Source organism: Muntiacus reevesi, chromosome 16 (genome assembly GCF_963930625.1).
Source record: "Muntiacus reevesi chromosome 16, mMunRee1.1, whole genome shotgun sequence".
NCBI lineage: Eukaryota > Metazoa > Chordata > Mammalia > Artiodactyla > Cervidae > Muntiacus > Muntiacus reevesi.
In genome coordinates this window covers 35584912-35609136 of record NC_089264.1, presented here as the reverse complement: position 1 = coordinate 35609136, position 24225 = coordinate 35584912, and the positions used below count along the sequence as shown (strand labels likewise).

General features: G+C 36.1%; 2 protein-coding genes across 3 annotated transcripts in view; one reads left to right on the top strand and one right to left on the bottom strand.

Annotated features, from left to right (window-relative positions):
* NCAPG (non-SMC condensin I complex subunit G) overlaps positions 1-10112 on the bottom strand; it is a 44685-nt gene extending 34573 nt beyond the window's left edge. The window contains exons 1-7 of the mRNA XM_065907529.1: positions 9907-10112; positions 8579-8785; positions 7866-8094; positions 5881-6026; positions 5592-5676; positions 4416-4608; positions 3817-3966 (exon numbers count right to left, since the gene is read on the bottom strand). Coding sequence (XP_065763601.1) covers positions 3817-3966; positions 4416-4608; positions 5592-5676; positions 5881-6026; positions 7866-8094; positions 8579-8785; positions 9907-10017 — 1121 coding nt within the window. The 5' untranslated portion in view covers positions 10018-10112. The remainder of the gene's footprint in view (positions 1-3816; positions 3967-4415; positions 4609-5591; positions 5677-5880; positions 6027-7865; positions 8095-8578; positions 8786-9906) is intronic.
* A 113-nt stretch (positions 10113-10225) lies between these two features.
* DCAF16 (DDB1 and CUL4 associated factor 16) lies at positions 10226-22489 on the top strand. 2 transcript variants are annotated; one of them, XM_065907104.1, is made up of 2 exons: positions 10226-10450; positions 19110-22489. In XM_065907104.1, exon 2 carries the CDS (start codon positions 19726-19728, stop codon positions 20374-20376), a length of 651 nt encoding a protein of 216 aa, XP_065763176.1. In that variant the 5' UTR covers positions 10226-10450; positions 19110-19725; the 3' UTR covers positions 20377-22489. The 2 variants fall into 2 exon arrangements, with proteins under 2 accessions (XP_065763176.1, XP_065763177.1); XM_065907105.1 differs by having other exon boundaries at positions 19095-22489.
* Positions 22490-24225: the final 1736 nt, after the last annotated feature.

The window sequence follows — 24225 nt, the reverse complement described above, 5'->3', positions numbered from 1 at the left end:
CTATGGACTGTAGCCTGCCAGGTTCCCCTGTTCACAGGATTATCCCAGCAAGAATACTGGAGTGGGTTGCCATTTCCTCCTCCAGTGACTTTCTGACCCAGGGATTAAATCTGCATCTCCTGTGGCTTCTGCATTAGCAGGCAGATTCTTAACCACTAAGCCACCAGGGAATCCCTTAATTTTTTTTACTACCACTGCCTATATTAGTCATTTACAACCCTCACCTAGATAACATTCAAGAGCCTACCAGAAGCTCTCCCTTTTTTTCTGTGGAACAAAAAAAGCTATTTAAAAGCAAAATAAAGAGTTTAAATAGCTTATGAGTTTAAACTCACAACTAGGTGCCATTAGGTTGGAATATAGGAAATGACCCATTAGAAAAGACCCTGATGCTGGGAAAGACTGAAGGCAAGAGAAGGGGACAACAGAGGACAATGCAGTTGGATGGCATCACGGATTCAGTGGACACGAGTTTGAGCAAGTGCCAGAAGATAGTGAAGGACGGGAAGCCTGGTGGGCTGCAGTTCATGGGGCCACAAAGAGTCAGAAACAACTGAACAACAACAATGTAGATTAAAAAATGTGTCATTTTAAACTGTCAACAAAAATAAAGTTATAGATACTGCAGAATTCTGTATGATGAATAAATGAAATGATTCATAAAATGACAGCCAAGAGTAAATAAAAGCTCAACAATCTACAGCAATGATATTAGGAACTTCAAACATATCAGACACCTTGTGGAATCTGGCAGGAAACTAAGCAAAAGCTACAAAACTGATAATTATCAAAATCTATAAATCAGTATAGTTGCTGACTTCTGACAAGCTAAAAAACCTTCACTCAACTTTGGATCCCTCCCTACCTTTCCATCCCAGCTTCAGCACAATGCATAGCATTAAGACTTTGAGTATTTTCAAAAATAAATTCAGAGTAGTTATTTCATTAGTAATTACAAATCCTGAACTGCATAAATAAAACTCAAAATGGATTCAGTAATTTTAATTACCATGAAATCATCTATATTCAACCATTTTTACAGGCAATCATTATAATGAAGAGACCACTCAAGAAAGTCTTTAACTCTCTAAGAATTTATATTTAACCCTTCTAAAAACTGTGTGTCCCTTTTCCTTACTCAAATTTAATAAGCCTCATTTAACATCCCCAATTTCTCTCTTTATGTGAACACCTCAGTTAACAGGAAATTGTTTCATATTAGCATTCAGAGTCACTGACTCTTCATGTTACAAAATGCCTGAAAATTTGAGATTATCAAGAAACAATTTTTCCAATTCATTTTGCTTCCGTTCCTGAGAAAACTATTCCTATCTAATGACATTGCTCCAAAGAGAAAATCATCCTGTTTAAGTATTACTTCAATAATTAAATATAATCTTTAAATCTTTTTGTAAGTGAAAAAAACAAGCTGATTCAAGTAAATTAATTAAAAACTTACAAAGCGACAAAGGATATATAAAAATCACTGATCTCTCCAAGTCAGAGGAACCAAGCTCTTCACAGAATTAATCTGTGAAGCAGTCTTTGAAGAGATGTTTTCTCTGTTATTTAAATATTTAACACAGCCTCATACTTTCTTGTATTTTCTCAATCTATGAGCACTTATTACTTTTATATAAACATATGTTATTAAACACTGCATCAAAAACTTACTCCTTTTGGCCCTTAGCTGTTCACCTGAGCCATCACAACATTGCTAATCGGCTGTTTGTTGTTCGGTTGTTCAGTTGTGTCTGACTCTTTGCAACCCCACGGACTGCAGCAAGCCAGGCTTCCCCTGTCCTTCACCATCCATATCCCAATACAAAATAAAAAGTTTAAAAAAAAAATCATTTCTTTTTGGAACATTTCAACATGGCCCAAACTGCATTATAATGAATATTCCAATTAAAGCCTGAAGTAATTACAATTAAAACTCTAAGTAGATTCCCATGTTTCTTGTGTTACTATGAGCTCAAGCTCTAAGTCTCCATATTGGCTCACATTTAAGATATTTTTAAGTTCAATGTTTTGCATACAAAATTCAAACACATTCTTAGCTTTGCTCTCTAACTTATAAGTGGAGCCATTATAAGCAAAAGCTTTTCTGGTGGCTCAAATGGTAAAGAATCTGCCTGCAATGTGGAAGACCTGGATTCAATCCCTGGGTCTAGAAGATCCCCTGGAGAAGGGAATGGCTACTTACTCCAGTATTCTGGCCTGGAGAATTCCATGGACAGAGGAGTCTGGTAGGCTCCAGTACTGGGGTTGCAATGAGTCAGACAGGACTGAATGACTAACACTTTCACTTTCATAAGCAAATGCATAATTCTATATTTCCAAATAAAAAGAATTCAAGCCCATAATTCATATTGTATGAAAAGCTTTTTTAAAAAATGCATCAAAACCAGGACTTCCTGGTGGTCCAGTGGTTAAGATTCTCCGCTTCCACTGAAGGGGTTCACTCCCTGGTTGGGGAACTAAGATCCCCACAAGGTGCAGTCAAAAAAAAAAAGGGCACCAAAATCATGAAGTTTAAAAATCTACACACCAATATCCATAAAAAAAAAAAAATACATATATAACCTTTGGCCCAGCAATTCCACCTCTCGGAATCAACTCTACAAAATCCCAAACAAATATAAAAATGTAAAGAAAGTTTAAGACACCTTTATCAGTGAAAACTGAAAACATCCTAAATGTCCATCAACCATCAAGAAGAGCAAATTAAATATTACCACCATACTATGAAGTGACATGTTGTTAAAATTGATAGATTTGTATGTACCAATGTATAATGATCTCATGTATCAGTAGTTGAAAAACAAGCAAAGATATGTGTAGTCTGTGTTATAGTTTTAAAATTATGCATTTAATGTGTGTCTCTAAATGCAGAGAAAGAGGATTTGGAATTGTACGCCCCAAACTGTTTAGATATTAACTCTATGGAGATTGAGGAATTAGGAGATAAGAGGAAACATATTTATTCTATGTACTTTTGTATTTGAATTTTTGACAATGCATTCATGTTTTACTTATACAAGTTTACTTGTATAATTGTAAAGTGAATTAAGTAAAAATCAGAGTAATTCAAATAAATTAAAAGATATTTTGAAAAAACTTAAAAAAAAAAGCCAAACAGTAACAGTTTTAATAAACACTAAAACCGGCCACAGGGATACACCCGATCAATTGGAAAACTATTGCTTGCCCATGCACCAGACCCAGCCTGTTCCTTGTTTTTGTACAGCATGAAAGTTAACATTTTTACATCTTTAAATGACATACATATAAATACATAAGTAAAAATATGTACATGTGAAAATTACATGAAATTCAAATTTTAGTGTCCATAAAAGTTAATGAAAGTTTTATCAGAAAACAGCCAGATCTACTCATAACATATTTTGTGGCGGCTTTTGCAGAGCCACAGCAAATTGAGTCACTGCAAGAGAGACAGCATGGCCCACAGAAATATTTACTAAGTATATTTACTACCTGGCAGTTCAAAAAGGTTTGCCAACAAATTTCAAAAGGGAGCACAACAGTGTCAACCTTATGAAAAATGTTCATCATCACATCTGAACAATTTTAAGAAAATGTCCCAAAACATACTGACTTTGGTCTTTTAGTATACTGAGCAGCACAGAATATTCTCTAGAAAGTCTCAATGTGCATATCTATTTTTCCTTGTCTGTCAAAAAAACTGGATTTTAACTTAATCAAGTATGTCTCTGAGGGAGGGGGCTGGGAAGTTAACACACAACAACACAAGTACAACATAAGCTCAGTCCAAACCAAACGAAAAAATTTTACCTCAGTAAATACTCTGCATATACTACAGGCTCTGGCAAAATCTGCTCTAAAAGTTCTTCACCTTCTTGTCCTTTTGATTTCAAATGTTCACAAAGGACACGCCAATACAAAGCAATTTCAGGAGTTAATGTATCTGCTGGAATCAATTTCCTTCATTTAAAAAGGAAAGAATAAAAGATATCTTAATATCCAGTAAAAATCTGAACACACAAAAAATTTGAACCAAGTAGAAAATTGGGAATAAGCAGCCTTGATTTATAACCACCACCTCTTTAATTAAAGTCATTAATTTATCCACACACACAAAAAATGAAGATATTTAGACAAAAAGGAAAAAGAAAGATTAAAATAAGCAAACATAATAAGAATACATACTGCTGGACTTCTCATTAATAAAACAAAAAATGCAAAGTAGTCTAAGTGGTAAGTTCTTATATAAGGAGGAAAAAAAGGGAAAAAAGACATTCACCAGAGTAAAGAAAACCTAAGAGGTAAGGGTAAAAGATACCGATACAATCTTAAGTAATGGTAAATGGGACTACTTTTAAGTACAGAAGTTCATCAATTATCATATTTCAAATAATGAACACTTTATATACCTGCCATCATTAGTTTTACAGATTTCTGCCAGTTCATTAAGAGGAGTCACTGAAAACAAGGCATTGAGAACAGAGATTGCTACTTCAGAAGAATTTTCCACATCCAATCGATGAAGCAACTCTAATATATTTCCTTCAGTAAAACATAACCAGCCTTGGAGAAGATGCTTCTGCATTGCTTGTTTCACAGCATCTGTTAAGTCATTGGAAACACAGATGAACAAAGTCCCCATCTAGCTTCCATCTCTTACATTTTTTGTACATTAACTTTTATCAGATCAATGTTAACATTACGTTGACATTTACTACAAAAATGAAACCAGACAGAGACAAAACAAAGCGTACTAAAGAAAAAATTAAAAGAACATTACAGGAGTCACTATGATCCTCACTTTCAAGTGAAAATGGAAAAGGTCAGAACCATAAACATAACCACTCCCACAGCCTAATATTTGTGCATTCCTTCTCATTGAGTTCACTGTCAGATGTTAGTTTAGACTATATATAATACCTACTATTTCACTTGTTGCCTGACTTCATGTCATATATACAAAATGTCAAATATACGACTGATATTTGCAGTAGTGAATCATACAAGCAATATCACTGAAAAACCTTATTCTTAGTTTTTAAAGTCATCCTAGTTATTAGTCCTTCAAACTCAGGTTTTCTTGCTGTGGCAAAATTAAACCATTGGAGACTTCTCATGGGGTTTGGAAATTTAAAATATATCATTCCTCATATCACTGCTGTAAGTCAATTCTCCAATTGTAAAAGAGAAAAGATGGGAAATAGGGAAACTACACTGGTCTGACCATTTCTACTTGTTTTAGATGTACAGAACACATTCATAGCAGGATATACACAAAAAAGATAGGATTTTTTTAAAGAGAGAGGGCTGGAAAAGAGATTCTGCCCTACTGGTGATGTAAGTTATTTTTACAGCCTTAAATTCTAGTTCCTCCATACACCAAACACAGGAAAAAACAAACTGTGCTACTTCTAAGCACCAAGATCTTAAAAAATGTCTTCTATGCAATATACCTAGATAAATTCTGACAGGCTGTGGAAATGATAGATTTACCTGATCTAATTTATTAATAGGACACTCCCCTAAACCTTTTAGTTTGACCTCAAAATCTAGAAAAGTTTTATGTATAAAGATGTCTAAATTACCTGATCGGTCATTGAGACCTTGTTGAAGGAGCATTACTCTCTGAGCAATGGACAGAGCTCTCATGTGAACCTTTTCAGCTAAAACCTTTAAGAGATAATAAAAAATGGCCATTAAACTCAGTATAACTTATGAATTTTATAACTAGTAATATCTCCTTCACTAAGAAAATTATCTACAATCTGCAAAAAAAATTAATACCTGTAACACATAATGCGATAGGATTCTACCAAGAACATGGCTTCTTGTCTTTTTAAGAACAGGTCTACACAAGACACTGGACTTATTTACCTGATAAGCCAGCTTTCTGACAGTTTCTTTCACATCCTTGGTGCGCCCAACAATTTTTGGCAAAGTCTTTGCTGATGGAGCAATACACGATAACACTGCCCGCCTAACTTCTGAATTTGAATCATTTTCAATCAAAGTAGCATATGCTAAAAATAGAGTAATACATTTTAGTACAGCAACAAAATATTTATTTAGCCAGTCATATGATAAAAGTACCATATTTTAGTCTTACACATTTAATTTTAGCTGAAGATTCTTTTCTGCCAACATTCCTTGAAAAGGACAGAATGAGAAAGCAGTCAATGAACTGGGCATAAAGGCTAAGACTGAAAACAAATAACCCTAAAAATCATGAAAAATCCATCATTCAGATTGTCTTTGCTACTCAAGATTTAGAAAAAAGTCTAAGATGGAAGGCAGTTTATTTTAAACTAATATAGCTTTTATAAAGAGGTCATTATTTTAATTTTTAATGAACCTAAAAAGACAGAACTTCTGGTTTTGCTGAACAAAATTCATTTCCTGTATTTAAATACTTACCTCTATTTCTCAGATTTTCCTCAGTTTTATAATCAAGTATATGTTAACTATTAAACATACATATTTTACACATTATTATGTCCTTCATTTAATACCAAAAAATAACAACTACCACGAGTTATCAAAATTATAAAGCTAGTAACAGAGACAAAGAAAAAAACAAATCAAGAGTTCCCAAAAGAAGCACAGGCATAAATAGAAAAGTGGACTATGACTCTCTTTATAAGCTGAGGTAGAGAAAGATTTCTTAAATAAAAGTACAAATCATAGAAGAAGAGATTGGTAATTTTGACATTAGGTTTTTGTCCAACAAAAGACATAGTGAAGAGAGTGAAATAATCCATCTAAAGTAGGAAGATCTACAGTCCATATAACCCAATGGTTTCCTTTCAGAATATATAAAGAACTCCAATTAATACGCCAAGTCAAAAGAAAAATGAGCAGAACACATTAACAGGCATTACACAGAAGAAATAAAATTGGTTGCTAAATATTTGAAAAGATGCATAAAATGACATGTACATAATAACCAGATTAACAGAAATTTTAAAATATGACAATAGCAAACATTAGAAAGGATAGGGCTCAATGAACACTTAATACAGTTATTGGAAATATAAACTGATAAACTGTTTTGTAGAACACCTGCACCTTATTCAATAAAGCTCATGATATATACCAAGTCAACCCTTATGTATACATCCCAGAAAAATTGTGCACCACAACCCATGTATAAGAAAGTTCACAGCAACAACACTGTATTTTAACAGGGAAAAAAAATGCAAACAACTAGAAGGTCCATCAATATCAGAAACAATATAATTGTCTTATACTCATACAGCAGAATGTTATAAATCAACAAATAAATATATCAACATGGATGAATGTTAGAAATAATGTTGAGAGCACAGAAAAATATAGTTGGTTGGGCTTCCCAGGTGGTAGTAAAGAATCCGTCTGCCAATGCAGGAGATGATCCCTGGGTCAGGAGATCACCTGGAGGAGGAAATGGCAACCCACTCCAGAATTCTTGCCTGAAAAATCCCATGGACAGAGGAGCCTGGTGGGCTGCAGTCCATAGGGTCGCAAAGAGTCAGACACAACTGAGTGACTGAGCACACACACACACATGTGTTTAACTGTTCAAACAAACAAAAGGCAAGAAAATAATTAAACCAAAATTCAAGATAAACATTACAGAGGGAGAGTGATAGAAGTGGAGTGGGACCTAAGATAGGCTTCAAAGGTACTGATGATATTCTTTTTTAAGTTGGATGGTGGCTACTTGAGTGTAAGATTGTTCTTAATACAAGTTTCAAAATCATATATGTGTACAATATATATGAACTATACTCTTCCATAATATGTCATAATGAGAAAATTCATCAGCTGAGAATTTAACAGAATCAACAGAACTGAAAAAGGATTTAGGGAGCTATACATACCATTAACCACTGGGCATTCATCATCTTTGGGATCCTGAAGGCGTGAAAGAGCAAGAACTGCCTGTATCCTTACATTTGGAATTTTATCTTTCAATCTAATAAGCATGGCTTCGTTAATTTTATCAAACAAATCATCATCAATCTGGGCATTTTCTGGCATATTTCCCAAGAGCTTGTTTATGAGCTGGCACACTCTAAATCTAACTGCATTGCTGTTTGCTTCATGAGACTAAAACAGAAACAAATCAAAATTTATTCCAAGTCACATGCCATTATTAAATAATAACATACCATTTGAATTCTGTATGTTTAGAATTCAAGAATATATAACAATAATAACTCATAACTTGCAGAAAAACCTTGATCCATACGTATACTAAATCCACATTACATACCACAAAGACTCAAAACATAGCCTAAAGTATTCACTAAATTACAAAAGCATATTCCTCTTTGTAGGAACTCTCACTTCTAAAATAGAGAATCCATTTAAAACAAATGCTTATGAGAACTGGCTTAGAATGGTCATTAAAAATTTAATGCAGAGTTATTTTTTAAAGTTCACATTTTAATCTTAATGACAGTTCTAATATTTCCTTTACATTTTCTCAATTATCAGATATTTCATTGTCTAAGATGCACAAACTCCTATGGCCCTTTTAAAATAGCAAAATGTTCTATACTGTTCTCCTGAAATTCTAGTTTTCCTATACCTTTAATAGAAAAGTAAGCAAATAATTTAAAATGCCACCATCCTCCTCCTCCTCTTCATCATTTTCCATATCTGATTGGTGAAATGAAGTAACAAACTTTGCCGCAAATTCTATTACTCTTTCCACAGCTGGTTCTCGTTTATAGACCACCATAGCATATTTAAGGTAATGAACAAACTCCTCATGAAAACCTGTCTTGTCATCCACCTGAAAGAGAAAAGAAACCCTTCAAAAACTGCATGGATTAAATCCTTTTTTCTCAACATTACTCTAAAAAGCTGAAAACACCAGCCCTTACCACAAACTAAAATCATTATTTAGTAAACTCTCAATTATCCAAACCACCAAAGGGGAAATCAATCTGCACAAATCTCTCTAAAGAAATGTACTTCTCCCAGAAAGAAAACAAACGTGAATTTTGACAGTGAAAAGAATTCCTCCGATATTTTTTTCAACACTCTAATTCTCCATATGATGCCTTGGTACCAGTTTAGTAAAAATCTGCTTCTTTATGAACAATCCAAAATCAATAACAGCGTCTGCATTTTACCGAATTACCTTTAATGTGCGTGGGCAAGTAGCCGCTGCAGTTGCGTCTCTTTGCGACCCTATGGACTGTAGCCTGCCACGTTCCTCTGTCCATGGAATTCTCCAGGCAAGAACACTGGAGTGGGTTGCCATGCCCTCCTCCAGGGGATCTTCCCGACTCAGGGATCGAACCCGCGTCTCCTGAGGCTCCTGAACTGCAGGAGTATTCTTTACCTCTGAACCACTGGGGAAGCCTATTACCCTTAATATTACACAGCAATTCCTTTCCGATAATAACTTTCACATCTTGTCTCATATCCTCAAGCCCTATTATACTGACATAATTTTTCTAGCACCTCAAGATAATTTATTTTCCTAAAAACCATTGTCCTATTCGTCTCAAGACTTCATTCAAAAGGAAGCACAGTATTTTCGTGACTAGGAAGACTCTGGTGCTAACAATTAATTTGCTAATTGGTGATCTGATGCAATTTCACTGTGGTGCGAAGTTTAAGTAATTAGATGTGGGCGGCGACCAGAAGGACAACAACCGTTGAGCCACCAGGCTCAGGACCCAGGATGCAGCCCTACACTAGGTCGCCCCGGTACGCACAAACATTTCTCTTAAATTCACTACCAGAGAATTAACGGTCTACGCCGTAGACCTCTTCGAACCGGGTCTGGGGAGTTGAGAGACTGGAGTCGTGATGAAATTAGTCGGAAGGGTAGCGGGAAGCCCCTGGGAGAGAGGCTGGGGAGGGAAGAGGCGGGGGCCCCGGACCGCGGGCGGCCGCGCTTACCGAGCCGTAGGTGCGATTCAGCGCCACCACCAGCTTCGCCTGGTTCTGGTGAGGCTGCTGCGCCAGCTGGAAGGCCTCCTTAATCGGCAGCAATCTCTTCTCCTTCCCCATGGCGCCAATACCCGGCCGAGACGAAGCCTGTTCACATTCGCCTACTGCTGGCCCGACGGACCAAGGTCCGCGTCTCCACTGGGAAGCAGACAGTCGAGGGCGTGGTTACCGCCAAAGCTTTCAAACAACTCCCGCGGGAGAAAGAAATACCGCGAGACTACCGCGAGTGCGTAGAGCGGCGAGAGCGGGAAGAGGTGAATCCACTGCCTTCGACAACGCGGTTTGGGCGCATGCGCTGAGGGTCTTTTAAGCCGTTTTCCGAGAAAGACTTGGCGTTTCTAAGAGAAAGGGTCATTGGCTCCCCCGGAAGAGATATCCGCCGGGAGTGCAAACTCTGTGGAGATTCGACTATTGGAACCGAGCTGGTGACGCTAGGCCTAATCGGGTCTTGCGGCTGGGGGTGAGGCGAGGAAGAAGAAAGGATCCTCCATGGGTGAGAACAGGGACTCTGCTGAGGGGAAGAATCCCTGCTCCCCCTGAAGGGGAGGAGGGAAGGCTGGGGCGTCTGGGAGTGCTGCGCAGCGGCCCGGCTTCTACTGAGAAGGGAAATGTTCCGAGGTCTTCTGATGGAGGCGAGCCGCTTTTTAATTCTGAGCGGTTGTTGTCCTTCTGGTCAGTGCTCACATCTAATTACTTAAACCTCGCCCCACAGTGAAATTGCTGGTGGAGAGGCTGCAAACGTGGGAGGCAGTTGGGAAGAGAGGCTCGAGTTAATTTAGATACAGCTTGTTGTAGATGTACAGGCTTTGAAGGCCTGGTTTACAAACGTGCATGTTTAGTCGCTAAGTCGCGTCCAACTGTCTGCTATCCCAGAGACTGTAGTCCGCCATGCTGCTCTGTCCGTGGGGGATTTCCTAGGCAAAAATACTGAAGTGGGTTGCCATTTCCTCCTCCACGGGATCTTCCCCACCCTGGGATCTAATCCGCATCTCCTGCTTTGGCAGGAGGGAGCCACTGAGCCACCAAGGGAAGCCCCACAAAGGTACCTAAGGGCAGCGTTTTCAACAAAGGAGAACACAGATTGGGAAAGGGTATAGAGATTAAGATAAATTTGGAGTGCCTTCCTAATTTTTTTTAATGGAGTTATTTCAGATAGAAAGCAACAGAATTAGATTACAGTGCTTCATGTACGCCTTTTTCCTGTCGAACTATCTTCCCTCCCCGGCAGTAATGGGTTTTCTTCTTTTTTGGAGGGCGCGGGGCGGGGTGGGGGGCATTTTCTTAATTTACTGTTAACTTTTGTGTGTTAATGACATATGAATAAATCTGTGAATAAGTATACTGTATTGTTTTCATGTTCTGACGTTATATGAATAATCATATGGAACCTGCTTTTTCCCATAACTGTTATTTTTGAAGTTTATTCATATTGATACTTTCGTAACAGTAACTGAACACCTTATGGACCGTTTGTCTAGGAAAAAGTAATCAGTGGTTGATCTAGGAAGGAAAAGGAAAATTTTACTCAAGCCAACCTGAGGATTATAACCCATGAGATAGTCTTTCAGAAAGCTCTGAGAACTGTTCTGCCCTTTAGAGGACTAAGCACGATTATATATGTTTTTGAGACGAAGGGTGACAGTCAACGCATTACTGACAGTTTACACAATCCAGATCTATGGGTATGAAGAGAGTAGTAGGTCATACGAGACCCCCTACAAGATTAAGAAGGAAGGTTATCTCCTAGGAGGTCTGGTTAGTGCAGCTACACAACACACACTAAAGGGGAGGGAGGAGGCCCAAACAGGCAGAGAAAAAATGTATGTTTTAATTTTTATTTTCTTGCCATAAAATTGTATTTTATTTCATTGCCTTTTATGCCAAGACACTGTTCTAAGCACTTCACTTAATCCTCCGATACAACTCTTGAAACTACTTTCTCCTTTTTAAGCAGGGGAAACTGAGGTACATCTAGGTTTCGCTAATATTCTATTGTTTGAGTATGCCATAATTTGTTCATACATTCCCTTGCTTCATAGTCCTAATTCCTGAAACATTGTAGGTATTCAAATTCTAGTTAAAATAAATATGGTAGTAGTTGGAGTCCCCATAATTTCAAAATTATCAAGATGTCTAATTTCTGAAAAGGCAAGATGTGTGGGTACTTTAGGTTAATCAGCTGCAGGAAAATCATAGAGGTTTAAAAGTGCATGGAATATGCTTGATAACAATTATAATCTCACTGTAGATTAAAACAGAATATCTAGACAGCTGTGGTGAAAGAAACATAGAAAGGTCATTATTTTTTTTTAACCAAGTATATCCAAAATAGCATTTCAACATGTATTCAACATAAATTGAGAATTATTTACACTAGCCACATTTCAAGTGCTAAATGGAGCTAGTGGCTGCAGTATTAGTGTAGAACTATTCTTTGGGAACCACTGAACTTAACCTATTTGTTTTTCATCTAAAATCAACTGGTGAACTAAAAGTTAGAACAAACTAATATTTGGAGGCATTTTTCTTATTTTGTAGCCTTTTATTGCTCAGGCTTCCTTATGCTTTGGGTGTGTGCTACCTTTGTTGCTTTTTTAACTGTGCAGTTCTGTTATTTCCTTTACCATATTTTATTGGATTATCTCACCACAAATTCATGCCATTTTGTCAGTTACTGAAGGGTGAGGCATTGGCCACCAGAGGTCAGCCTAACTATCTTGATTAGCTCTGTGGAGGTGAGGTTTTAATAATATGCCTTTTTTCAGTATTTTTTTAACATTATAATCTGAAAATTTTTTTTTAAAAATACTGGATTACAAAAATGTCAGTCTTTGGAATGGTAAAAGATAGTTGCAAACCATATATCTCATAAGGGGTTAATATTAAAAATGTATAAGAACTCATATAATTCAATAGCAAATTAATAATAATAACTTAATTAAAAATGAGCAAAGGACCTGAATAGACAAATTTCCCAAAGAACACATGCAAATGGCCAACCAGTATATGAAAAGGTGGTCAGCATCATGAATCATCACGGAAATGCAAATGATAACAACAGTAAAGTATCACTTCACATCTGTCAGAATGACTATTAAAAAATCTAAAGATAACAAGTGTTGATAAGGATGTACAGAAAAAGGGACACTGATACATGTTGGTGGGCAACAATATGGAAGTTCCTCAAAAAAGTGAAAATAGAACGGTCATATGATCCAGGAATCCCCCTTGGTATATATTCAAAGGAAATAAAATTACTATCTCAAAGATGTATCTGCACTCCCATGTTTATTATTTACAGTAGCCAAGATGTGGAAATAAGTGTCTATCAATGAGTGAATGGATAAAGAAGATGAAACATTTATATACAGACATGATTCAGTCTTTAAAAAGAAGGAAATTCTACAATTTACAGCAACATGGGTCAACCTGGAGGACATTCTGCCATATGAAATAAACCAAACACGGAAAGACAAATCCTGTATGATCCTGTTTACATGTGGACTCTCAAAAAGTTGAACTCACAGTAACAGAGTAGAAAGGGAGTTATCAGTGGCTAGTGGGTAAAGGAAATAGGAAGATGCCAAAGCATACAAACTTTCTGGAGACCTAATGTACGTTGTGGTGATGATAGTTAATTATGTATACTTGAAATTTACCGAGAGTAGATCCTAAGTGTTCTCATCACATAACATGCAAAAAAAAAAAAAAAAACAAACCTGTGAGGTGATGGATATATTCATTAGCTTGATTGTGGTAATCATTTCACAGTGAATACATGTCTCAGGATGTCACATGTACATGTTAAATATATACAATTTGTCAATCATACCTCAATAAAACTGGCTTCATTTTTAAAAAGATGCTATGTTAAACTCACTGCCTTTCGCTTATCTGTGTCTTGACTTTTAATGCTATTGGGGAAAAGAAATTGTAGCAATTAAACTAAGCAAACTAATTTGTATAGTAAGACTTTCTGAAATTACAGAAAAATCATTCTTTCAAGGTAAATTTTACATGGGAGTATATAGAGTGATTAATTCAGTTTTTATGTTTTTTGTTCAGTTACTTTATCATCATATATGTGTTGTTGCCAAGTCGTGTCCAACTCTGACCCCATGGAGGGTAGCCTGCCTGGCTCTCTGTCCATGGGATTTCCCAGTAATTCAGTTTTGATATGGGGTTATAGTGCCTATAACTGCTTCTGTAATGGCTGAGACAGTAAAGAATCTGCCTGCAATACAGGAGACCCAGGTTTGATCGATCCCTGAGTTGGGAAGATCTCCTGGAGAAGGAAATGGCAACCCACTCCAGTATTCTTGCCTGGAAAATCCCATGGACAGAGGAGCCTAGCGGGCTACAGTCCATGCGGTTGCAGAGAGTCGGACACGACTGAGCAACTAACATTATAATGCCTGTGGAATGTAAGAGGTTAACAGGATGGGTTCACTCTAGAATTTACAGATGCCTTCAAAGAAACCTTGTCTTATTTCTGCTATAGTAGAATGAGCCTTTTAAAGAATGCTTTGAATAACACAATAATTAAAGTGTAGCCAATTAATAGTCTTGCAGATGGAATCTGGCTGAATGAAAATAGTAAAACTACGAGGACAGAAGAATTAAAACCTCCTATCTCAATAAAATACTTATAATACATTTGTAATTTTCTTTTTGTTTTCAGATTGAAGTTGGTAATATAAACTTTTTAAAGTATTCTTAAAGATGAAGTTTTAAGTTATAAGCAGTTCCCTTTGTATGCCTTTAGTAGTATCTTTGTTGATTCTGTTTTTAAATATTATTTCATATGTCTATATATCTTTCTCATACATGTATATTAAATATTTTTGTCTCCCTAGAATAAAAGTAAAACATGCTTGTGTAGTTAACTTATAACTGGCCTCTACCATTCTCTCATTAATTTTTTTAAAAAAACTTGCTAAGCCCCTAATATGTGCCACTGCTGAGAACTAAATTAGATAAAAGAATGAGTAGAAGCCAGAGAAATAGTCTGTTACTTTATTTGGCCATGCTGCACAGCATGTGGAATCTTAGTTCCCAGAGCAGATATCTAACCTGTGTCCCCTGCAATGGGAGCATGGCATCTTTACCACCGAACTACCAGGAAGTCCCAGAGAAATGTTCTTTAGATGAACATTACTGACACAAAGCCAGCCCTTATCACCTCTATGTATTTGACCCTAGAGATGTTACAGACTTTCATTTTGAAAATCATTCTTACAGAATGGCCTAAGTGGGATGTTGATACTTTGGTTTTGCTTATTTGACTTGTTCAGTTGCTAAGTTATGGCCAACTCTGCAATTTAGACCTATGCTTTTAGTCCATCTGTGTTGCTATGTATACTTCTAATGTGCTTTCATCACATGTTACCTATCCATTCCTCTAGGGATGGAAACTTTGAATGCTTCTAATTCTTTACCATCAAAGATGAAGCTTCAGAATACATGTTGGTTTTCCAGAGATTTTCTCTGTTATATAAACCCAAGAGTAGATCCTGAGATGTGCAGATAGCCTAGCTAAGTAGTGCTGCCAGATTGCTCTTAAGAAAGGTTAGCCCAGTTTATAATCCCATCAATAGTGCTGGTTTCTAAAGGAATTCCTTTAGTCCCCTCACTAACACCTGGCATTATCCATCTTCCTAATTTTTACCAAAATAATAGGATAATGTGATTATCTCTTTACTCACATAGAGTTAATGGCCTGTCGATTTTTTCTTCTGTAAACTGGGTATTTTTATCCTTTGCCCATTTCTTTATTGAGATTGCTACCTTTGTTGTTGATTTGTAATTAACTTTTTTCTTGATGTCTTTACTTCAGTCCAGAAAGGATTAATTTTGATGTGATTGAACTCATCATAGTTTGGTCTTGTGCTTTATGTTTGTTTTTTTTAAGAAGTCCTCTGCTCCTAATTCACAAAGATATTCTCCTGCATTATATTCTAGTGACTATATAGTCTTATACTTCTCACTTAGATCTTTAATCTATCATGAGTCCTCCTTTGTATGTGGCATTATATAGGTAACTTTTATTTTTCTTTATATAATGAGCCAGATTTACCATTATTATGTGCTAGATGGATTCATCCCCCCTTGATTTATGTGCTAACTTTATATTACATTCTAAAATTTTATGTGGCTCTATTTCTGAGCTTTATTCCATTGGACTATTTGTTCTTATACTTCACCAGAGAACCCCTGTTCTTATACTAACTCTACCTTATTTTAATTTCTGTAGCTTCTCTAATATGTGTTAATATCCTGTAGGCCAAGAACTTCCTTTACTCTTGTGTTTAAATAGTTGGTTTAGCTATATGTGGAATTTTATTCTTAACATATGAGGAGTGTATGAATTAATTTGGAAAAAAGTTATCTTTGTAGTATTCATTTGTTCCATCCAAGAGCATGGAATGTCTCTTTTAAATTATCTGTGTCCTTGATTAGAATTTTACAGTCTTCTTTGTAGAGGTTTTGCATATTATTGATTAGTTCTTAAATCCTTCATAGGTTTGGTCTGAGTTTTTTTTTTTTCCTTTATTGTGAAAGTATTTATGTAATATATTTTATGGTCCATATTGCTGGTATAGAAGTTAAGAGTGCCTGTGGTCAAATCTTATCATTTTGTAGATATAGGACCCTGGACAGGTAGCTTAAACCTCATGTATAAAATGGGGACAATAAAAGTACCTATCTTACAGGATTGTTAGAATTTCAATGAGTACTGTTTGTGCAATTCCTAGAACAGTATTTGGCAAATAGTAAGTGCTATGTAAATAAGTTAATGAATATTCATAGGTTAATGTGTGAATTGGAAAAAAGATTCAGGAACCTTGTTGAGCTTTTTTGGTAGCTCTAATAGTTTATATTTTAGGGTTTTTTTTTTTTTTTTTAATTTGGATGACCATATCATCTGTAAAATAGTAGTTTTATCTCTTTACAGTTCTCACCCTTTAAAAAAAAATAATAATAATGTTGACTAGGACTTTGGTACTTTGTTACACAGTGTCACCAGAATCACCCTTATGTAATTCATTTTTAAAGAGAATGTATCTAAATTTCTCATTTAGGATAATAATTGCTGAAAGTTTTTGGTAGATAAGTTTTACCATGATGAGAAAGTAGCTTTCTCTTCCAATTTGGTTAAAATGTTTTGTTTTTTTAAGTCATAAATAGGTGTTGGTCAAAAACTAAGAAGAGTTAAATTTCCACAATTGATAAAATTATCTGATTTTTTCTGTTTTATTACTATAGTGATTTATATTTATAAATTTATGAAACTGAGATGTTCTTGCTTTCAAGCTCTACATGATTATGACATTCTTTTTTTCTTTATTACACTATTACATTTCATTAGGTAGTATTTGAAATTTTTGCAAGTAAAATGAGCCTATGTATTTCTTATATGCTTCATCTCTAGATTTAATTAATGTTTTGTTATCCTCATGAAAGAAGCTAATCAGTTTTATGCTTTTTTGCTTTTTTCTGAAACAGTTAATATAAAATATGTATTAATTTTTTTGGAAGTTTAATGGAACTCATAATCTTATGAGAGTGGTGTTTTTAATAGGCAGTTATTATTTTTCCACTTTCTTTAATACTGGTCTGTTTTATTCAAGTTATCTATTTCTTCCTATATGAATTTTAGTATTTTATATTCTTCTAGAATTTAGCCAGTTTATCTAGGTTTTCACATGTTAGCATATATTATGTTTTTACTTTTAATCTTTTTTGGAGTATTTTTAAATCTCTTTCTTGATAAGTCTCACCAGTTTTGTTTTTCTTACTCATATTTTCAAAAACTCTTTTTCAATTTTATCAATCTATTTTTCTGTTACATACTATTTAATTTCTGCCTTTATTATTTCTTTTCTGCTTATTTTGCTGTTGATTTTTTTCTGTTATTTTGAATGCCTAGCATGGGGATATTTAAACTCCCTTATTTCCTCACAAGTGTATTCAAAGCTATGAATTTCTTCTAGGTACTGGTTTGGCCATGCCCCACAAATTTTGCCTTGTATGGTTATATTACCATTCAATCTTATATTTAATGTATTTTATGATATCCATTTTACTAATCCATGAGTTATCGAGTTTCCTAACCTATAATTACTTTTAACATCTACTTTTATTGCATTATGGTCAGAAAATTTAGTCTAAATGAAGTTCACCCTTTGGAATCTAGTTATGCTTTATTACTTAATGCATGAAATATTTCTGTGTTTGTCTTTTAAAATTCCTAGAGCATATTAATACTTTTAACTGTTTCAGAATGCTTATATCCCTGCTTATATTCCCCCCTCAGTTCTATTAGTCGTTACCTGAGGAACTTTAAGGATGTGCTTTTAGGTTTGTAGACATTTATAATGAGTATATCACTTTTATTCTTTTCACTTTTGTCTGTATTGTAACATCCATCTTTGTTCCTTATATTTTCTGGTTTGAAATCTTTTTTGTTGGGTATTAAGATTGCTATCTGAGTTTTATTCTGGTCCACAGTTACCTGGTAACATCTTTGTTCATATTTCTGGTTTTGACCTTTGTGGGTCTTTTTGCTTTAAAGTATGTTACTGAATCTTATTTTCTTTTGTTAATTCATTCTGAGTGTCTGTCTTTTAATTATGAATTTAAGCTGTTTATAATCATTGTAATTCCTGCTATATTAAGATTTATGCCTGCCATGATCTGTAGAGTATAGTCATAGGACCTCAACCTCTGGGTCCCAGCAAGAGTTCTAATATCTAGAAACTACTATGAGGACAGGTCTCCTAAAATTAATGCCAAGAAGCACCTCTATAGATAGAAAGGTACCTTTTACAGCTCCCTATTTGGAGTTTGGAGCATAAGGGATCCGCTTTGGCAGATCCCTGGTCTAGAACTGCATAATAAAAAACAAACTGGCCCAGGTATGTACCAACAAAGGATTAAAGTGGCCCCAGGCTCTCTTTGCCAATTTTGTCATGGTAGGAGCCAGTCCCAGTTGGAGAATCTGCCTAAGTTTATGTGCTGGAGATAGGAAAGCCAATAAGGCTTCTTGCTTAGCATCAGTGTGCTTGGATACTCTATGAAGTTAGATGGATAATAATGTTACCCAGTGCTTTCAAGCTTTAATATCATGTCTCAAGTCTTCTCATTCACAGGTTAAGGCTACCTTTGCAGATGGTTCAGCAACTAAGTCGCCAGTTTCCAAGGGCATTTGCACCATCTATGGAAAACATCGGATCATTGCACACCAGACAGATCCTTGGCAACTCATCCCACCATCCCCCTGCACAAAAGTTACTGCACCAGCCAACAAAGAAGGCAACCACTGAGTTTCTTTTCATTACCAAATAGATACGATATCTCTGCCAACAAAAAAGAGTACACAAGGTGTCTCTTCATGAATTGCAACCAGTTGAGACCATGCTAAGCAAATCAGCTTGTCTATACGATGACCTCTTCTTTTCTTCAGTAGCCAGGATTTGAAGGAGAGACTCTGACCTGTGCCACTGGTAAGTGACTAACTTTTACACACTGAACTGGTGCTGAGAACTGAGCTGTCTTTGTAAGTGAAGAATATACAACATAATCTTGAAGAACTGTACAGTGTTGCAAGCCAGAGGCATACTATGTGTGTTTAACAGACTGAGATACAAGTGAATCTTACTGAAACAGCTTCTCATCTTTTGCTTTATTTGCCAGTGTTAGTGTTTTGCTGGCTTAGATTGTTACCTTTTCCTGGTATCTTTTTTCTTATACTGGTGGTCTATTTTAATGGGTCCTAGAAATCCCTCTCCTGATCCCTTATCAGAATCAGAAAGTGAGGAAGAAGAAAACACTACCTACCTAAATGAGAGTTCTGGGGAAGAGTGGGATTCCTCTGAAGAAGAGGACCCTGTGGTGCCCAACCTAACACCTCTTGAGAGTCTTGCCTGGCAGGTTAAGTGCCTTTTAAAATATTCTACAACTTGGAAACCGCTAAATCCTAATTCCTGGTTATATCATGCTAAACTCCTGGATGCTAGCACACCAGTCCATATACTTCGAGAGATAGGTCTGAGACTCTCTCATTGCTCCCATTGTGTACCCAAACTGGAGCCAATTCCTGAATGGCCTCCTTTGGCTTCTTGTGGAGTACCACCTTTTCAAAAGCCCCTTATAAGTCCCAGCCGGCTTTCTAGAGACCATGCCACTCTAAATGGACCACTGCAGTTTGCCACCAAACAGTTAAGACGAACACTGAGTAGAGCCACCCCCATACCTGAATACCTAAAACAGATTCCTAATTCCTGTGTTTCTGGTTGTTGCTGTGGCTGGTTAACTAAAACAGTTAAGGAAACAACCCGCACTGAACCCATCAACACTACTTATTCCTACACCGACTTCCAAAAGGCAGTTAACAAACTCCTAACTGCATCACTATAAAAAACCCACCATTCATTCTCATCTCGTGTTCCCACTTGAGAAAGGAACACAGTTACACAGCCCACAATTGAGAAACAAATGTCTTCTCAGCCAAACTATGCCCTGTCTTCAGAAGCCAAAGTACCATCAAGTACTAAATACATACCCTAAGAGTCCTATAACTCAACTGTAGAAAATGTGCAGTGCAGGCATTCCCTTTGAAAGATCCTGTGGATGAGATGAGAACTTCAATAGAGAATTAGTTAAAAGGGACCTTTTTATAGAAAAATAAGTTGACTATTCTCCACACTCAGTTTTCCCTGCAATTTACTCTGTCTAATGGACTTAACTAGATACCTAGTTATTAATGGGAAGGAAAAGTAGGCCACTATCCCATTTGTTACCCAATATTGTTCCACAATAGCCATTGTGGAAACTGGTAAGTTAGCTAGTGCTAATAACACCTTTCTGAGCATACTTTTCTCTAGTACTCATTTTCGGAGAGGTTCTTGAATTAAATTTAATAACTGGACAAAAGAAAACGGTAGGAATATGGATTTACCTCCCAGTTTTATATTGATAGTCCTACATAGGGCGCCCTTCAGGGGTTCCTATTTTGGGGGGGGGTGCAGTGCAGCAGTGCTTAGTCACTTAGTTGTGTCCAACTCTGCAACCCCGTGGACTGTAACCCACCGATGCAGTAGTAGCCTACACTACTTCAGACGTATTATGGGACCTGCAGTTACAGCATACACATTTTATAGACTCCCACCAGACTGTCTCTAGATAAACTGGCTTGTAAGATCATGTGTGTGTGTGTGCTCAGTCTTGTTTGACTCTTTGCAACCCCATGGACTGTAGCCTGCAAGGTTCTTCTATCCATGGAATTTTCCATGCAAGAATACTGGAGTAGGTTGCCATTTCCTACTCTAGGGAATCTTTCTGACCCAAAGATGAACCTGCATCTCTTGTGTCTCCTACATTGGCAGGTAGATTCTTTACCACTAGGTCATGTGAGCAGCCTTGTAAGATCATATATGGAGTTAAAACAAACACTTGTTCTGTATAGAATATATTTCCTGCATCCTGGCATCTAGACTTCAGTTGGTAGCAAATAAAACACATTCCAAAAGACCAATGGGAAAGAATTAAAAGCATTTATGCTGGTAGAAAGTATTTTATCTATATGTTTCCTGGAGCAGTATTCATGCACTTTCCACATCTGTTGCAAACTTTTTAGGAACCCTTCTAACTTTAAAGAACTTCACTGCAGAAAATCTCAGCCTAATACAATCTGAAGTGTTTCTTTGTCTAACTTTAGATTTTTTTCTGGTTGAATAAAAGCATACATACCCTTGCAAATGAGTCTTGCTGTGTCTAAACATAGAACTCAACATACATAAAATGTGTGAGGCCAGTAAGTCTTTTCACACACCTACAATAAAGAGGAAACCTGTATGTGATCCTGGTTGCTGGTCATCTAAAGGGAATCAGAAAATAGATTGTTTAAAAAAAAAAAAAAAAAAAAAAAATATATATATATATATATACATCCTTCCTTATTTTATTTTTGCTTTTTCCTGTCTCCATAATTAAGTGCTGTATACAATGTGGCATCAAAAAATGGAAGCATTAATGGAATCACAAATTCTATAAATGTATAGCAACTTTGAGAAAGAAGAATGTTTCTAACCTAATGAGAAATTTCTACTGAACCTTAGTTGTTTCATCTTAAGGAAAAGGAGGGAATTATAGTGGGTAGAAAAAAAAAATTTGTTAATGGAAAATTACTGAACTGAAACCATGTATTGTTAGTGTAACTGAATGTAACAGTAACTGCTCCTATGTAGATGTTCTATGAAATTTTTTTTTTAATGTTACAAAAATATGTTTCTTTTTTTCAAAGGGGGAGGTGGGGAGAAGTAGGGAGATCTAAAAATTAAAATATGTTGATGTTTATGTAACAGTAATATGTTCTTTTTTCTGTGTGTGTGCATGCGTGTGTGTGTGTAAAAGTGCCTTGTTCATGAACACATCTTTGCTGTTCATTCCAAAAGGAAGCCTTTTCCCAGCTTCCCAGCTGAATAAAGCAATAGCTTTGTACATGCTGAACAGAGTATGGTTATTTGTTCCTAACAAAATGAAATAGATTCTACCATGCTTAAGGCATATTCACCATTCACTAAGTGCTAAATAAGAGTCCATAGAGATACAGTGGATCTCATAGGAGGTGACTTGGCTGCTCTAAGAAAGAAACATAATTGAAGAAAGTGTTAGATATTCAGTCCAAACTTAGGTTTGAACCCATTTGTTTGTATATATTAAGTAGTTTCAGGTTGCATAAAATGATAGGTACTTGAGCTCAAGCCTTAAGACTTTACTTCTGTTTGTGTGTCATGAGTGTGGGGCTAGGGGTCAGTTTACTACTTTCACACCCTCTCTCTCCATGGACCTTGGTTACATTCAGTCATCATAATTAGGATTAAGAAGGATGAGTTTTTTCTCTATTTGTGGAAATATTTACCAAAGAGGTAGGAAAAGGGATTTCTAAACCAACAGACATCAGTGTTATTTAAAGGTATTATTCTTTCTTGATGCAAATAGTCTCTTTTTGTTGAAGCAGTCCAGAAAACTTGAGCCCAGAAGACCATAATCATGCTTTTTAAGCAAGTCAGCTTCCTAACAGAAGGAAGAAATCTGGACATAGCAGGAAGAGGGTAGATGTTAGGTCACCTTTAGGCAATTATCTTGTGGGACTCCTATCACAACTATCCATCTAAAAGATGAAAATAGTGTTTTGATACTAGAGTAGATTCCTAAAGCAATTAGGACTTTAGTTCTAGTCACTTGGGTTGTTTGTTTACTTTCTCTTACATCTCTAACAAATGATTTTCTTTTTTTGGCTCCATTGTTAGAGGACTCAACATCTTTTGGAGCAGCCCATTAGTTTTAAATAGAGATACAGTTGTTCATCTAGTAATATTATGGAGTGCCTACTATAATTCAAGATACTCACTGGGAGTACAAAATTAAGATATATAAGAAGTTAGTTTCAAAATGTATTGAACCAATGTGAATTACCCCAAGGCTTTTGGCTATTAGTGCTTACTGTGAGCTTGGGTCAGGCTCACAGTAAATAAGCTTACTTCTTACACTGGCCGGTGATTATTTGAAAATGAGACAGCCATCCAAGCATAGTGGAAATTCACATGGAGAGCACACCCCAACACTTAAACCCCACAGGAGGTAGTCAGATAAGGGGATACATAAATAGGTATCTTATACACAGATTTAAATTGTATATACTAAATTCACAAGGCAATGGCACACAAAAATCAAGACCTGAAGTGTTTTGCTCATATGACTGAGGTATATATAAAGGCCCAGAAAGTCTGGACTTCTCAGACTTCATGAGACAACTTTGTACAAGCCTCTGCCTTAATATAAGTCTACAAATAAGCAGTATTTATTGTACTGAGGGAAATCAAAGGAGCTACACTGACACCAACCACCAGGTATTGTGTCTACTTGGCTGTTATCAAAGGAAAGTATGGTGTATCTTTGCCAGTTTTGAAACAAGTTTAGTTAATGGCTACATGTTTGAGTCTGATCCTTGTATAAATCTTCTAATCTGTTTCTATTGGTGGCAGCAGTGGGATTATGTACTATAAAATTTTTGGAAGTGAGACTAAGGAAGGAATATCACATTGATGTGATCTTCCGAGCTCTTCTTGGCTGTAAGAGGTATGACCAGCTCTGAATTTTCAATAAGGTATGGAAAAGGAAGACTTGATTTAAAAATAATAGTAGAGTTCCCTGGTAGTCTGGTGGTTAGGATTTGTCGATTTCACTGCTGTGACCCAGGTTCAA

Bases quoted from the DNA above. Each gene is read 5' to 3' on its own strand.
- DCAF16 (XM_065907104.1), top strand. From the start codon at position 19,726: ATGGGTCCTAGAAATCCCTCTCCTGATCCCTTATCAGAATCAGAAAGT.